The sequence below is a fragment of the Callithrix jacchus genome, chromosome 13 (genome assembly GCF_049354715.1).
Source record: "Callithrix jacchus isolate 240 chromosome 13, calJac240_pri, whole genome shotgun sequence".
Classification (NCBI taxonomy): domain Eukaryota; kingdom Metazoa; phylum Chordata; class Mammalia; order Primates; family Cebidae; genus Callithrix; species Callithrix jacchus.
Genome location: NC_133514.1, coordinates 4,385,424 through 4,402,989, shown reverse-complemented (window position 1 = coordinate 4,402,989; position 17,566 = coordinate 4,385,424). Strand labels below are relative to the sequence as shown.

At 52.5% G+C, this 17,566-nt stretch overlaps 1 protein-coding gene across 6 annotated transcripts in view; it reads right to left on the bottom strand.

Annotated features, from left to right (window-relative positions):
* DLGAP2 (DLG associated protein 2) overlaps nucleotides 1-17,566 on the bottom strand; it is a 923,452-nt gene that overhangs the window by 187,888 nt on the left and 717,998 nt on the right. For all 6 annotated transcript variants that reach the window (XM_054243655.2, XM_054243654.2, XM_054243652.2 and 3 more), the window contains one exon: nucleotides 950-1,015. In XM_054243655.2, coding sequence (XP_054099630.1) covers nucleotides 950-1,015 — 66 coding nt within the window. The remainder of the gene's footprint in view (nucleotides 1-949; nucleotides 1,016-17,566) is intronic.

Below are 17,566 nucleotides of genomic sequence, written 5' to 3'. Positions count from 1 at the left end.
TGATTCTACTCACCCGTGTGATGTTGAATGTGTTCACCGCTTCACGTCTCTAGCGGATCACGTTGATTCTATTCACCCGTGTGATGTTGAATGTGTTCACCGCTTCACGTCTCTAGCTGATCACGTTGATTCTACTCAACCGTGTGATGCTGAATGTGTTCACCGCTTCACGTCTCTAGCGAACCACGTTGATTCTATTCACCCGTGTGATGTTGAATGTGTTCACCGCTTCACGTCTCTAGCGGATCACATTGATTCTATTCACCCGTGTGATGTTGAATGTGTTCACCGCTTCACGTCTCTAGCGGATCACGTTGATTCTATTCACCCGTGTGATGTTGAATGTGTTCACCGCTTCACGTCTCTAGCGGAAGCATTCGGCCTTCTTGTGAGCATAGCGCCACCTCAGAAGACAGATGGCGAATACGGCACCAGCTTTCCTGTGTCGGTGGCAGCTCAGAAACGAAATTCCCATGTGAATTTAACCAGCACTGGGGAAACTACACCACATGGGCCGTCCCAGGGCCCTTGGAGGAAGCGCAGCTCGTGCTCAGCACCCGCCCGCGGTGTGTGTAGCTGCTGCTTCCTGCCAGGTAAGGGCTACGTGAGAAGCGCAGATGCGGGAGCTCCCTGCTTCCTGAGGCTGCTTCGAATATGTAGTCACAGAGGCGCGAGGAAGGAGGGTCCTTCACCTCTGGACACGTGTATCGATTATGTGAGTGGCGGCCTCCGTTCCTGAGGGCCAGGAACAGCCCTTCCCCATCTAGCACTTAGCAGTGTTTAAAAACTATTATTTTTGGAAAAAGGTGCCCCATTTTACGTAGTTCTTAGCTTACTCTCTAAAGGCAAACATGCTAACATGTGACGGTGGGAAGGCCCCATGATGGGAGGTGCCTGGGGTGTGCGGCGTTCTGTCAGCCCCACAGCAGGGCTGACGTCTGTACTGTACCTAGATCCTCCTCTGCCGGCCCCGGAAAGCTGATGCCCGGCTGGACCAGGTCTCCAGCTTCTTCCTCTGCAAAGACAGAAACAAAGTCACTCATTAATGCATGTCTGGTGTAGACTGTAGTCACCCCCAGCACATCTTCAAAACCCGCCACACTCAACACAGCTCAAACATGACAGACAACTTCGTATTTCCTCAAATGTCACTGCTCACAGCCCGGCGTTTTCTGCCAATAACTTCAGGAACGAACATCATTTTCTGTAAAACAGCGCTGTGATCACAGACGCACACGTTTCTCCCACAGACACGGACACGGGCCGTGGGTCCCAACGATTCTCAGCGTCACCTTTGGCCTGACTTCAAATTTATGAGGTCTTATTTGCATTGGAGCAGACGTCAGTAAAATCAGCCCACTCTTATTTTCCCCAGTTCTTTCCAGCTGGGTGAGCCCCACGAAGGCCCTGGTTCGCCCATGATAAAGACTTCCCTTACTGTCTAGAAAGCTTCATGCTATTCGAAGCCTCATTTTGCAATGTTCAAAGCCTGCAGTTATGGTCTTAGTGCTTAATATTAGTTCATATTAGGTCCACTCTGACCAGACCACAGATTCCATTTCCCTCTGTTGGGAGACCTTTCAGGTCACTGGCATTGATTTTCCACTGCTCACTCTGCTGACACAAAAGCAGACATCACTTTCTTAGAATGACATCACCACGTGGCTGCCAGAGGTCAGGGGGTCATCGAGCTCTGTCCTCCCTCCATGTGTGGGGCCACAGGACTGTGGAGACAAACACACTTGTGATTTTATCTAACTCATCCCTGGGGAGCTGGACGGAGGATCATCCAGTGCCTCTCCTCCTATGGGCTCTGCCCAGGAAACCAGGTGCCGACTCTTCAGGCTGCCTTGCTTTCTACCTGGCTGCAAAGGCAGTGTAGACATAGCAACATCCCAGGGAGGCTCTGCTCATGCCAGCCACAGTGAGAGGCGTGGGAGTGGCCTGAGGAGGGGGGCAGGGAGTGTCAGGTGAGGGAGCATTTGGCACCAGGTTCCATGTGCATGTGAACATGTTATTTATGGGAAATGTATCAGAAGGATGACACATGCATGTACACACACAGACACACATCTTTGTCACCATTTGGCACATATCTCAAACATATAATTATATGATTGTATATTCAGACTCCAGGCATATATTTGCACACACATGTGGGTTTCCAATGTTCATGGACAGGCTTTGAGGCACATCTCACATGTGCCCCCACCCCCTACCCAAGTGTTAGATGAAGTTAGCCAGGCTGTAGCCTGCAAAAGGATTAACTCCAGGACACGATGCTGGAGCCATCGACACTGGAATCACGACCTCTGATTTGGCAAATCAGCATCTGCCATTTTCTACAAGTTGGTAGGAGGCTGGGAAAGGAAGATGAAGATTTGGCAAAGTGAGATGCTGAGGAAGAGAATATGATGGCCTCTCAAATAAATGTGAAGTAAGACCAGTAACTGGAAGTCATCTCCCGGTTACTGCTTTTAAATATATGTATGTGTATGAGAAGCAGCTATCTGAACTTGTTTAAGTATTTTACAAGACAGTGCATTCAAATGAGTTAACATAACTCAGCCCCATTTCTTCAAGGCGAACAGCACTTTCTGCATACTTTCAGTTGCATTTTCAGCTAATAAGATACATCTGCCAAATGACCACATTATGTATAATATGAAACCAAAGGCTGGAATGGCCTCATTCATGTAGAAAGATGACAGACAGTTCTAATTAAGCACAGTTTCCATGGAGATCATCGTCACATGTGTGATTAATGTGAGAACAGAGCATCCAGCTGGGTGAGAATGGAATTTGGAGATAATGCAAAACAATGAACCCTCAGCTTCAGCCCTCCTTATGCTGGAGTTTCAACACACACACACACACACTCTCACAGACACACACAGACACAGCCACACACACAGCCACACACACAGACACAGACACACACAGACACACACAGACACACACACAGACACACACAGACACACACACAGACACAGACACACACAAACACATACACACACAAACACACACAGACACATACACACTCACAGACACACACAGACACACACACACACACAAACACATACACACACAGACACAGAAACACGCACAGACACAGACACACACAGACACACACAAACATATACACACAGACACACACACACAAACACATACACACACAAACACACAGACACACACACAGACACAGAAACACGCACAGACACACACACACAGACACACACACAGAGACACACAAACACATACACACACACAGAGACACACACAGACACACACACACACAGGTAAGGCAGGTGCTCTCACAGGCAGACTGGAATGATAAGCCAGAACCACACAGCTGCAGTGACAAGTAGGAGCGCTCCTCTAACAACGCCAGCAGCAGCAGACATGGAGTTTAGCAAAGCCACGTGCTCATGCACAGCACAAGCTTCTTATCGGAAGCCTGCACTTTCCTCAAGGAAGACGCCTAATTATCTCGAGAACAGCCCTCCAAGGATAAGGAGTGGTGACGTTTGAAGGTCAGCCTTGAATTTTAGGAGTACAAATGCTTCACTGACTCATCTCTTCCTGCCCTTGGTATTTATCAGCTGAGAAAACGGGAGGTGTGGAAGCCGTGTGGCTCTGGCAACACCATTCAGAGTTAAAAATCCAGCCCGGGCTGAGGGTACACGAAGGTTTCTGAGTGTGGTGAGGCCTTATAGCTGGGAGAGCTTAATTCAGCATGTGTGTCAGGATACCTGTGGTTCCCATCCTTCCTTGTCTCAGGAAGCTTTGTGTTTTCAGCCTAAATCTTGTACGGACAACACCCCCACCTCTCAGGGGTTCCCTTCCTGTGGCTTCAGTCACCTGAGGTGTGGAGTGAGCAATTGAGAGAGAAATAGAGATCACATTCGCATTCCTCCTATTACAGTACATGGTCTCAGTGCTGACTGCATTACGGTCACTCGGGTCACTCTCTCAGTGTGCATGACGCCTAAGCTGAGCTTTGTCATGGGTGCGTGGGCACAGGGAACGTCACACTCGGGCTTTCTTTCTGTCTCGCCCAAAGTGCCATCTAACAGTCATGCCCTACAAATTGTGGCACCTCATTAAAGGGGTTTTCTTTACCCTACAGCACGTGGCTCACTTTCCAAACTGACGCTGGCACCACATCACGCGGCAGATAAAGAAGGAAATCAAAACATTTTAATCCCAAATGTCTGGGTTTTATTTATTTATTTTTTGGACGTATCTTGAAATTGTCCGGCAAAGCCGACTCTTGCAGGGAAAATTCTACATTCCGAAGAGAATTCCCTTCCTTCTTCCTTCTTCCAGACCCAGGAGGGAACTGACTGTGAGAAGAAGCACTTGCCGCCCATTCTCTCTGCAGCTGCCTGGAGGCCTCCTCTGCACAGTGGGAACCGGGCCTCCATGACCCTTATCTTCACCCAGACATGCTTTCTATGGATTCTAGGTCTTTAGAGAATAATTTACCTCTTTCGGCCAATGTTCAGTCCGAAAATGTTTGAGTCCATCTGTGACTCCGACGACAGTAGGAAAGATCTACCTACAAGCATTTGTTCTGGCTGAGGTTTCAGGCAATGCCAGGGCCCTGGGGACACATCCCCTGCGGACAGAGGAGTCTGCCATACCTCTGCCACCTTCCTACCCACAGTCTGGCGGCCTCGTGAGGCAAGCACCCCGTTGGTGGGTAGCGCATGCTGCTGTCTTCCTCACATCTGTGAGGAAGCAGCGTGGGACAGCGTGGAAGAAACGTGTAGGAGGAGTAAGCCTCTTAAATTAAGTGATCATCTCAGCGACCTCAGAAATGCCCTTATCTGTGCTTAAAGAGACACAGAACATTCATTCTTTCCATCCATCTCTCCCTCCCAGCTGCCTTGTACGAGGCAGGAGAACCGTTTGCTCTGCCAGCCGTCAGAAGGACGGGCAGCATGGCCGAGGAAGCCAGCTTTGGTGGCGGTCATAGAGCTACAGTGCCGTCTGCACCCTGAGATGTTCTGAAATCATGTGACCATATGCTTCCTCGATCTAGCATCTTTATTTCCTGTGGTCCAAACTGAATAGCTCCCCAGGGAGAGGCTGGAGGCCCTCCCATCCCAGGTGTGAGGCTGACGGATGCTGCAAAACTGACAGTGCCCACCTCTGATGTCACGCTCACACGTCCATCGCCAAAACAGAGCCGGGCCTTCAACTGAGGAATGCTGAAAATCAAACATTCTCACACGGAAATGCACGTCTGCATTCTCTGGAGAAACACCGTCTTTCACCAAGGCAACCTGGGGCGGGGGGGCTTCCACTTCAGCCTGTCACTTAGGTCCCTTCTGGTAGGATGTGCTTAATGAGTCATCTTTCTTTCCTGCTGGAGCTCGATGATGGCAGTGCCCCCTCACATGTGACCCGGAGGCCCCGTAAACCTTCCTGGGGAGCTGCAATGAGGTGGTCTTGCGATTCTGTGCCCTGGCACTTCCTCCGAGTCAACATCCAGCTCTCCTCTGGCCGCAGACCTCTGGCCACAGCAGTGGGCATGTGGATGGCGTGTGCGGTGCCCGCGGTGCTACCTGGAGAGCGCAGACTGCCCTGACTAAACACAACACAGGTGCCCTTTCTAACGCCTCTGAAATCACCTCAAGCTTCAGAGAAATGGCCACCCTGCTCTCCTGTGGCCCAGAGGGTTCTGGATGGATCTGAGAGGGTCTGTGACAGCCCTCAATAAAAACGCAGGGTGCCGCAATCACCATGTGGCACACGCCACACTTGCCTTCCCTTGCTTAGCGAAGAGTCGTCTCCACGTCACAAGCTCCTCACGCTTCCTGGAAGGCAGACTCAGGCAATGCACCATAAGAAAGGAAGGAAGTGCTATGCTTCCCAGAACCTGTCCTCGGAGCCTGGCCCAGGAGGCTGCATCATTGACACTTTACAGGCAGGAAATCAGCATCAGAGAGGTGAAGCGCATCCTCCAAGGAGAGACACACAGACAGACCTGCGGGTTCCAGCCCCGACGTGTTCCTGTGTTCCCACAATCCTCCGACGACAGAGGCACAGACAGACCTGTGGGTTCTGGCCCCCATGCGCTCCTGTGTCCCCACGATCCTCCAAGGTCAGAGGCACAGACAGACCCGCGGGTTCCAGCTCCCACATGTTCCTGTGTCCCCACGATCTTCCAAGGTCAGAGGCACAGACAGACCCGCGGGTTCCGGCTCCCACGTGTTCCTGTGTCCCCACGATCTTCCGAGGACAGAGGCACAGACAGACCCGCGGGTTCCGGCTCCCACGTGTTCCTGTGTCCCCATGATCCTCCGAGGACAGAGGCACAGACAGACCCGTGGGTTCCGGCTCCCACGTGTTCCTGTGTCCCCACGATCTTCCGAGGACAGAGGCACAGACAGACCTGCGGGTTCCAGCCCCCACGCGCTCCTGTGTCCCCATGATCCTCCGAGGACAGAGGCACAGACAGACCCGTGGGTTCCGGCTCCCACGCGTTCCTGTGTCCCCATGATCTTCCGAGGACAGAGGCACAGACAGACCTGTGGGTTCCGGCCCCCACACGCTCCTGTGTCCCCACGATCCTCCAAGGTCAGAGGCACAGACAGACCCGTGGGTTCCGGCCCTCATGCGCTCCTGTACGATCCTCTGAGGTCAGAGGCACAGACAGACCCACGGGTTCCGGCCCCCACACACTCCTGTGTCCCCACCATCCTCCAAGGACAGAGGCACAGACAGACCTGCGGGTTCCGGCCCCCACGCACTCCTGTGGGTTCTGGCCCCCATGCGCTCCTGTGTCCCCACCATCCTCCAAGGACAGAGGCACAGACAGACCCGCGGGTTCCGGCCCCCACGTGTTCCTGTGTCCCCACGATCCTCAGGTCAGAGGCACAGATTGATCTGTGGGTTCCAGCCCCCACGTTCTCCTCTCGGTGCCCCACGAGGCCCTGTGATGCTTCTACCAACACCACAGTGTCTCATGTACAGATTCCGCACTGACCTACATCAGAGTTGTCCTGAGTGATGATGGAGGGAAGCAGAACATGCCCCCAGACAAAGAGGCAGAAGAGACAAAAGAAGGATTTTGGGCAGATGAGTGACCAATGGGCCATGTAGCTCCAGGACGGAATTACTTGCAAGAAGAAACCAGACTTTCAGGGAAGTCAGTGGGCATTTTACATTCTCTATGTATCAAGCGGGCTCGGGTTTCTGGTACTTGAAGGAGGACCGTGCTGGGTCCCCAGGTCACTGTCTATGAATGCTCACAGTCTCATTTTGTCCATCAGCCACACATGGGCCAATCCTTTGCCATCAGAGGCTCTTGGGACAGGCCTGGGTGCCGACACTCAGCGGCCATGAGGACCGTTACGTGCTTTGCAGATGGACATGCAGTATTTAGCATCAGAGATGCACTGAATTCGGGTGGGTGGTAAATATCACATTCATCTGCAGACACTAGAAACGGACAGCATGCTGGGGAAGGCCGCGGGAACAGACCCAGTATGGCCACCAAATGAACTGGGGCTGCCTGCAAGATGATCAGTGTTTGTGATCCATGTCCTGACAGGCGAAGATGCTCACGTCAGCACAGCCACAGACGGAAGCCAGGGTCCTCCAGGAAGAGGCCTCCCAACAGGCACAGAGTCAAACGTTTCTAACAGCCTGGTGACCCAAGCATGCCATGGTCTCAGCACACCCGTCTGGCGGGGCCGGGACAGTCCTGGCTCATGGACCACGTTCTGACCCCTCATGATGGCGGCCCCTTAGCAACACCACCGATGGTCTTGGCTGCCGTGGTCAGCTCAGTCCCTGGCTCAGAGAAGCACAGCAGAAGGGGAAGCGAAGGGGCCCTGGGACATGTGGTAAGGAAACATGGGAGTGTGAACGTCTTCGGCTCCCTCTCCTTGTCCTGAAAGTGGAGACGATGCTTTCCCCACAGCTGCTGGGCATCTGAGCAGCCCCTGGCATGTGACACTGGCTCTCTGGCATCTTTCCTGCTGCACCAGGAAAGCCACAGGCTCAGACCCAGCACAGCCACCATGTGAACAGGCAGCCCACCTGGATAGTGACACGATGGACCCACAGGACTTGACTGACCTGGAAGCTGGGCCCCTGTCTGATCTTGGCAGGTAAGGGTGGACACCAAGATCACCAGGAGCTCAGCTGCCACCTGCTGTGGTTCCTGACAATGCCCCATTGTGGAAAATCGATGAAGAAAAATGGCAAATATAACAATTTACATGCACATTTGTAAATACACGTGCCTCGGGACCTCACTCTGCCACCCAACCACTCTATCATTACGCCAGGAGCGATCATCTCTAGTTGCAAGGATGCGGAAATCGAGGCCTGGGGAAGTCAAGTGACTGCTCTGCTGCCATGGGAGAGTCAGATTTCTGTGAAGCTGAGCCTCAGCCCCATGTCCGAAGCTCCTTGTGCTCTGTTGTGTGATGCTGTCTGTTTGGAGGAGGCTGTGTTGAGTGGCACCTCATTTCTTTTTTCTTTTTTTAAGGAGTCTTACTCTGTTGCCCAGGCTGCAGTGAAGTGGCATGATGTCAGCTCACTGCAACCTGCACCTTACAGGATTAAGCCATTCTCCTGCCTCAGCCTCCCGAGTAGCTGGCATCGCAGGTGCATGCCACCACACCCGGCTAATTTTTATATTTTTAGTAGAGACAGGGTTTCATCGTGTTAGCCAGGATGGTCTCGAACTCCTAACCTCAGGTAATCTGCCTGCCTTGGCCTCTCAACCTGCTGGGATTACAGGTGGGAGCTACCGTGCCCAGGCAAGTGGCCTGTCATTTCTCAAGACCTGCCCCATGAACGCCGACTGCCAGGCTTGGGGAGGAAGCACAGGAAACGCACACTTTAAACTGATGGGTCTTAAAGCATAACCTGCATCTCCTCGGGGGGAGGTTGTCCCCAGATCATGCCAACATGGAGGCAAAAGGAGCAGTTAAGCCTTCAAAGTGTCACAAGGGAAAACCAGGTTCACACACGAAAAGGGGAACTGCTCATAAGAAAACACTGGACTTCTGGGTGAAAAGGAAACAGTATATTATCACCCCATAATCACCAGGGGAAGGAGACGATCCACGTTCGTCCACTGTGCATGGGCCCTGCAGCCCTTCTGGCCCTGAAGACTGCTTGTCATGTGTTTCTGGGTCCATCCACTGCCCCCGATGCAGAATGTGAGGCCTGGGCCCTTCGTCCCCGTGGCATGGAGGGTCAGCCCCACTGTGGTCAGGAGATTCAACACGTTCCCCCCAGTGTCGTGAGTCCATGCTGCACTTCTTATAGTACAGGCCTTTTTTAAAAGAAGAATGAAATGGACACAGAACCCTAAACTATGAAGCAGATGGTGTCAGCACTGTCCTGAAGAACAGGGATAAGAAGCGAGGGAGGCTGAGCGTGTCCACTTCTACCACGCCCCCACCCACGTCAGCTTCTAGCCACTGCCCAAGGACGTGGCAGGAGGCAGTGGGCTTGCTTCCCTTCAGTTTCTGAAACTCAACTCATTTCCTTTCATTGCTGGCAGGACACCTTCCGGGCTGACAGATGCCTTTGCTCACAAGAGGATTAGAATGTGAACCCTTTGCCATTAAACCGGGTTCAGAATCTGGGCAACTTTGCCAGGACTCTTGTGGCTCCCACACACATTCAGTGTGTCTTTGGGTCTTCCCTGGGGTCTGTCCCTCTAACTGTCCCATCCCGTGGCTTCATCCTCATCTAGGGGTGTGCTGGGTTCGTCTCAAAGTCATGGAGATGGAGGTGGCCGTCTATGTGCTGGGCCCACAGAGGCACGTCTCAAAGTCATGGAGATGGAGGTGGCCGTCTATGTGCTGGGCCCACAGAGGCACGTCTCAAAGTCATGGAGATGGAGGTGGCCGTGTATGTGCTGGGCCCACAGAGGCACGTCTCAAAGTCATGGAGATGGAGGTGGCCGTGTATGTGCTGGGCCCACAGAGTTGCATCTCAAAGTCATGGAGATGGAGGTGGCCGTGTATGTGCTGGGCCCACAGAGTTGCATCTCAAAGTCATGGAGATGGAGGCGGCCGTCTATATGCTGGGCCCACAGAGTTGCATCTCAAAGTCATGGAGATGGAGGCAGCCGTCTATGTGCTGGGCCCACAGAGTTGCATCTCAAAGTCATGGAGATGGAGGTGGCCGTGTATGTGCTGGGCCCACAGAGGCACGTCTCAAAGCCATGGAGATGGAGGTGGCCGTGTATGTGCTGGGCCCACAGAGGCACGTCTCAAAGTCATGGAGATGGAGGCAGCCGTCTATGTGCTGGGCCCACAGAGGCGCGTCTCAAAGTCATGGAGATGGAGGCAGCCGTCTATGTGCTGGGCCCACAGAGTTGCATCTCAAAGTCATGGAGATGGAGGCAGCCGTCTATGTGCTGGGCCCACAGAGTTGCATCTCAAAGTCATGGAGATGGAGGTGGCCGTCTATGTGCTGGGCCCACAGAGTTGCATCTCAAAGTCATGGAGATGGAGGCAGCCGTCTATGTGCTGGGCCCACAGAGTTGCATCTCAAAGTCATGGAGATGGAGGCAGCCGTCTATGTGCTGGGCCCACAGAGTTGCATCTCAAAGTCATGGAGATGGAGGTGGCCGTCTATGTGCTGGGCCCACAGAGTTGCATCTCAAAGTCATGGAGATGGAGGTGGCCGTCTATGTGCTGGGCCCACAGAGGCACGTCTCAAAGCCATGGAGATGGAGGTGGCCGTCTATGTGCTGGGCCCACAGAGGCGCGTCTCAAAGTCATGGAGATGGAGGCAGCTGTCTGAGCTCCTGGGGCACTGCCTCTTCCCCCCAGTTCTTGCTACACAGACCCACCGGTTCTACCTGCACAGCTCAAACTCACTGTCGCCTTGCAGTCTGCCCCAATCTTCCTGGACTTTCCTTGAGGCTGAATCTCCATCCAGCCTGTCCCTGTGACCCTGGTATTTTCTCTCGCCTGGGTGAGAATTTCGTTTCTGTCTTTCCCAAGGAATGCTACCTGTTCCCTATGCATGGGGTGGACGGCAGTGGACGGTGGAGGCCAAGTTGTTTACCTGTGGAGGTGTCCGGGAAGGTGTGGAATGTGCCTGACTCTGAGTTCTTCCTATTTTTCTCTGGCTGACGGCCCCACAGCCCTCTGTGGTCTCACTCAGACCCTCTTCTTATTGGCCTCCCATGGGTAGCACACAGGTCTTCACACGGAACTGGCTGTGGAAGACCTATCTGCAATGTGGGTGGGGCTGGGTGAAGGTGCCTGGTTGGAAGTGAGGGAGGTGTGGGGTCCATCCCGGCCCCTCTGCCCCCAGCTGTGAGAGGAAGGTCAGGCCACGTGCTCCACGGCACCTCCTCTTGGGAGGAAGGAACAGGCGTGGACCTTGGCTCATGGAGTCACTGCACGGGTGCGGCTGCAGTGGCAATGTCTGTGGAGCAACGCGTGGTCCCCCATTGGGTGTTGTCCACAGGAGCTGCTTCTGGGACACGCAGAGGGACCCTCAGCAGAGGCAGCGCAGGCTTCAGCCCTCTGAGCTCGCCACACTTCTAGACTCTTCTCACTCTTGAAAAGTTTACTTTTACGGAAAGCTCACTGGAGCCCTTCCTTAATGACAGGATTTGAAGGCTGTTTAAATTGAGGACTCATTTCTGCTCCATCAGAACAATGACATTGATTGGTTTTAATGCTGGCTTCCTCCTCCGTTTCTCCCGCAGCTGTGGACCCGCCGCGCTCAGCCACCGCCGTAATGATTACTAATGGCTTTTCTTTGAAAACCATAGAAATGATCATCATTTTATTTTGGACTGAGGATCAAGTCTCAACAGAAGCAGCCTGTACAGTCTGCAGAATTTTTACCAGTGGTTAAATGTCACTTAATTCAGGCCAAGGAAGTCTCAAAGTCACTAATGAGGCGACCCCACTCCACGAAGAATGACGATCAGTGGCTCTGTCAGAACAGATGGCTGCGAAGGCTCACGAGGTGGAGCCCACACTCCAGTCACCACGTGCGCCAGTCACTCCCATGCCCGCCACTCACAAGCCCTGCAGGCCTGACCAGCTGAGACACCACTGCGCCTTCCGAGAGATCACGACATCATCCCCGGAGGAACTCTGTTATGGCTAAGAGTGACAGAGACTTAATTCTGCATTTTTCCAGACTCGGAAAACAAACTAAACAGTGAGTGCTGAAGTAGAAAGGTGCACTATTTCTTAGTTAAATATCTGCAAAACGGCAAGATGAAATCGCATCTGCCTGCAGCTGAACCTGAACATTGTTCCCATGAAAAGTGACACTACTTGTATGTTATATAACCTGTTTCAGATCTAAATTCCAAACATGGACAGCGTGAGGTCCCAACACTGCAACCTCTACTTAATGAAGTTTCATACCAAAGACACCTTAAAGATATGCCCACCATGTATACCCAGAAAACACTACATTAAAGACAGAGTAAAGGTCATTTTACAAACTTAGAAATGAGGCCTTCAAAACTCAGGCTATTGCTGTTCATGTCCATGTCCTGAAACAGCTTCTCAGATCAGGGTCTGAGATGAGGGAGAGCATCCTAAGCCTCCGAGGTGAGGGAGAGCATCCTAAGCCTCTGAGGTGAGGGAGAGCATCCTAAGCCTCCGAGGTGAGGGAGAGCATCCTAAGCCTCCGAGGTGAGGGAGAGCATCCTAAGCCTCCGAGGTGAGGGAGAGCATCCTAAGCCTCCGAGGTGAGGGAGAGCATCCTAAGCCTCCGAGGTGAGGGAGAGCATCCTAAGCCTCTGAGGTGAGGGAGAGCATCCTAAGCCTCTGAGGTGAGGGAGAGCATCCTAAGCTCTGAGATGAGGGAGAGCATCCTAAGCCTCTGAGATGAGGGAGAGCATCCTAAGCCTCTGAGATGAGGGAGAGCATCCTAAGCCTCTGAGGTGAGGGAGAGCATCCTAAGCCTCTGAGGTGAGGGAGAGCATCCTAAGCCTCTGAGGTGAGGGAGAGCATCCTAAGCCTCTGAGGTGAGGGAGAGCATCCTAAGCCTCTGAGGTGAGGGAGAGCATCCTAAGCCTCTGAGGTGAGGCAGAGCATCCTAAGCCTCTGAGGTGTGGGAGAGCATCCTAAGCCTCTGAGGTGAGGGAGAGCATCCTAAGCCTCTGAGGTGAGGGAGAGCATCCTAAGCCTCTGAGGTGAGGGAGAGCATCCTAAGCCTCTGAGGTGAGGGAGAGCATCCTAAGCCTCTGAGGTGAGGGAGAGCATCCTAAGCTCTGAGATGAGGGAGAGCATCCTAAGCCTCTGAGGTGAGGGAGAACATCCTAAGCCTCTGAGGTGAGGGAGAGCATCCTAAGCCTCTGAGGTGAGGGAGAGCATCCTAAGCTCTGAGATGAGGGAGAGCATCCTAAGCCTCTGAGGTGAGGGAGAACATCCTAAGCCTCTGAGGTGAGGGAGAGCATCCTAAGCCTCTGAGGTGAGGGAGAGCATCCTAAGCCTCTGAGGTGAGGGAGAGCATCCTAAGCCTCTGAGGTGAGGGAGAGCATCCTAAGCCTCTGAGGTGAGGGAGAGCATCCTAAGCCTCTGAGGTGAGGGAGAGCATCCTAAGCCTCTGAGGTGAGGGAGAGCATCCTAAGCCTCTGAGGTGAGGGAGAGCATCCTAAGCCTCTGAGGTGAGGGAGAGCATCCTAAGCTCTGAGATGAGGGAGAGCATCCTAAGCCTCTGAGGTGAGGGAGAGCATCCTAAGCCTCTGAGGTGAGGGAGAGCATCCTAAGCCTCTGAGGTGAGGGAGAGCATCCTAAGCCTCTGAGGTGAGGGACAGCATCCTGAAGTCAGCCTTAGTGTTTCTTGGGCTCACTCATTGGCAGTCTTTCGTTAGGGCTGCCAGGCTACATGGGATGGCAGTTACATCTGAATTTCAGAGAAACCAAGCACTTTTGTTTTATATTTCATGCACCGTCAAATGTTTTCCTGAAATGGAAACCTAACTGTGTGTCCTGTGTTTTTATTGGCTAGATCTTGTCTCCATAACCCTGGGGAGCTTTTAGGAAGACACAGGTGCTCGTACCCCACAGCCCAGAGATTCTGCTCATTTCTTCCTGCATGGGGCTTGGGCCAGTTCATGTGACAGGGCTGCAGGGGCATCTATGCACAGCCGAGCCAAGGTCCCCAATACTGGGGGATGAACAAAAGTAATCAGTCTACCAGGGGCCCATGTCACCTTCACCCACCAAACAGGCTGTGGCCCAGGCTGCCCTGTCTGTATGGACTTCTCTGGAGTCACTGCCTTTCCACACAAACACAGAATAGGGCTCTGCCCATCACCCTCTCAACAGGACTCTGCCCATCGCCCTCCCTCAGTGTCTTTGTTACACAACATCCTTTCTGGATAGAACTTTTAAAGGCATTTTAACATGAAAAGATGCTCACTTTGAAATGCTCTTAAATTCTTTAACTGAGGTACTGTCTGAATTTTCTGCACCTGATGGATGCCTGGCAGTGGCTTCTGTTCCTTCTCCACAGGCACCACCTCCACCCCACACGTGAGGCACTACCATGTGGCAGGAACAATGACAGCTTTCATCATTGATGCCACCTGTCCTGGGTTTGTGCAAATGACTTCAGAGTGAGTTGTGATGCCCATGTCCTTTACTTTAAAAAAATTGAGGCCAGGCGCAGTCACTCACTCCTGTAATCCCAGCATTTTGGGAGGCTGAGGTGGGCAGATCACAAGGTCAGGAGTTCGAGACCAGCCTGGCCAATATGGTGAAACCCTGTGTATAACATGGGGAGAAATGCCAGATATAGGTGATGGGAGGATGGAGGCAGCAAACCACCTTGCCAAGTATGTACCTATGCAACAATCCTGCATGATCTGTAGATGTACGCCAGAACCTAAGGTACACAAATAAAAATTAGCTGGGCATGGTGGCGCATGCCTGTAATGCCAGCTGCTTGAGAGGCTGAGGCAGGAGGATTGCTTGACTCTTGGAGGTGGAGGCTGCAGTGAGCTGAGATCACGCCACTGCAATCCAGCCTGGACAACAGAGCGAGACTGTCTAAAAAAAAAGTTGATATGCCTTGATCTTTAAATGCCCAATAAAAGCAGAGTGGTTAAGCAAATTGTGGTGCAATTACAGTGTGGCACGTTAGAAAGCTTCTAAGTGTTTTAGAAAGTCACATTGTAACGTTATGTGAGAAATGGTACATGCAGACTCGATACTCTTTGTGATCCAGGTTTGCTGTGGAAAATGTCTGTCGGCAATGAACCAAGATGCTCACAGCGATGGTCTCTGATGAAAGCAACTGTGGCCACATTTTATTTTCCTCTTTAAACTTTCTGTGCTTTCCAAATTTTCTCCCACCACCCTATATGCCTAAGTATAAAACATCCTAACAGCACTTGGCATCCAGCAGTCTTTGGTGAAGACAGCATCTGAACTGTCGTCCTTGTTGGAATGAGACGGCCTGAATGAAAATGGGGGGTAAAGACGCAGCTTCCTTCCTCCTCTAATGCGGGTTACCCCCAAGTGACTGCTCTGCTCCCTCATGCAGATGAGGGCAGTGCTGTGATCTAGAAAGTCACCCACAGAAGAGCGGTCCCTCACCCATCACTCCGCCAGGGTCCAGAGCTTTCAGTGCACAGTGTGTCTCACAGGAGACTCACAGTGAGGAAGACGTGCTGGCCGCACAGCCAGTGGCATTTTTCGACAAACACCAACTCCACACATCAGAAGCACGCTCGCTGCATTCACGAGCAGCTCACATTTCAGCATGGAATGCTGCTTCCCAAGCTCCTGCAGTCCATACTAACACCGAGGAGGACATGTTTTCTCAGGCATCTAGAAAAGCAGCCCTGGAGGATGAATCTGAACATGGCTACACCTTGGTTTTACAGAAGTTGGGCTGTGGGCAGAAGCTAACGGCACAGATTATTTAAGTGTATGACAGCCGAGTCTATGGGGTTCAATCTAGTGTCTTCCCGTAATCAATTTCAGAAAAAAGATATGAAATGGTCACAGTGGGATGGCATGCCTGTGCTCACCCACCCTCAACCCAGCTCCCCCTGCGTGTACCTATCTGCAGGACAGAAAGATACCCTTCTTCGATGCCCCCTGCGTGTGCCTATCTGCAGGACAGAAAGGTACCCTTCTTCGATGCCCCCTGCGTGTACCTATCTGCAGGACAGGAGCCAGCCTGTGGCTGTTTCTGGACATCACATGCACTGATTGCAGCTGCCAGCCCTAGAGACGAGAACACGCACCATTTGAATGCAGAAGACAAAACGGCATCACACCCATCGTGCAAAGGAGGAGAGCGAGCTTTGGAGATGTTAGCGATTGCAGTAAATCCCCAGCTGCTCCGCGGCAGAGCTGATGAAACCATGTATCCTAAAGTTCTCTCTGGCTCCAAAGCCCCGACTCTCCTGTGTGATGTGTCTGTATTTACACGCTGCAACCCACCTCCCGCTACCTGCACAGCTGCTGAGGACCAGCCTTTGCAGACATAAAGTGGAGACAAAGCGTGGGCCCGGCCTCCGGCTCTCCTTTCCGTGTCTCTTCTGGGAGCTCATCTGCCCACCTCCCATTTCTTTCTCTTTCAGCCACTCCTTTTCTGGCATCAAAATCTGACCTTGGAAAAGAGATTCATCAAGCTCACCGATAGTGCAGGTGGCTTCCAGTGGCCTCTATGGAATAACAGCCCTGTGGCGTCCTCCTGCCATGGCCAACCCCAAGACGGGCATCTGTGTCCAGGAGATGAGGCCTCCCGTGAACTGCAGGTGGGAATTTGCAGGGGTGTAGAGAACCCTGTGGTCCCAACCTCCCCGCTGGCTCCTTAATGGAGGCCCCTTGCCCTGGGCAGGCTTGTCAAGAAATCCTGAAGAAACCAGCACAGCCTGAAAGTGCTGAGGAACTAAGCACCTCCACCCTCCTCATGGAAGACTAACGATGATGGAAATCCTTTCCTAAGTGATCATTTCAACAATGATTTCCACATTTACGATCTCACCTACAGAGCATGTCCTGGGAATGAAGCTTAGAGGGATGATCTGAGGACAGGCAGAGCAGCAACCGGGTGACCCCTGTCCTCCCAGTCGTGGGAAAAGGGGCCGTCACGCACCTGCTGGCAGGGAGGACGTGAAGCTTCACCGGCTACTCGTATTCGACTGACCCTTGAGGATGAGGACCTGAGCATCGGCACCATGTGAGGCATGCTTGGGGTGCAGCAGAGCACGGGCAGGACCGGCCCGCAGGCTCGCAGCCGGCCAGGAGAGTCGTGTGAACAGATGATTCCTACACCATGAAATTGGTTCAGTCACAGACACACGTACCAAGGAACATAACTCGTTTTCTGGATTAGACGGAAGACCTCGCGGGGCAGACTCTTAAAGAGCTTGTCCTTAACCTCGGTCACACATTTTAAACCTGCATTCAGTTGTGCTACAGAATCAATACACTCAATCAAATGTAGATAGAATTTTATGTAAATCTATGTGCCAGAATATTCCAAAACAGTACTTTTATTCTCATTTTCTAAATGAAAGCAACTGCAGACACTTGACTTGGGCTGGTTCTTTTCTTCCCCGAATCTGTGACACCCACTT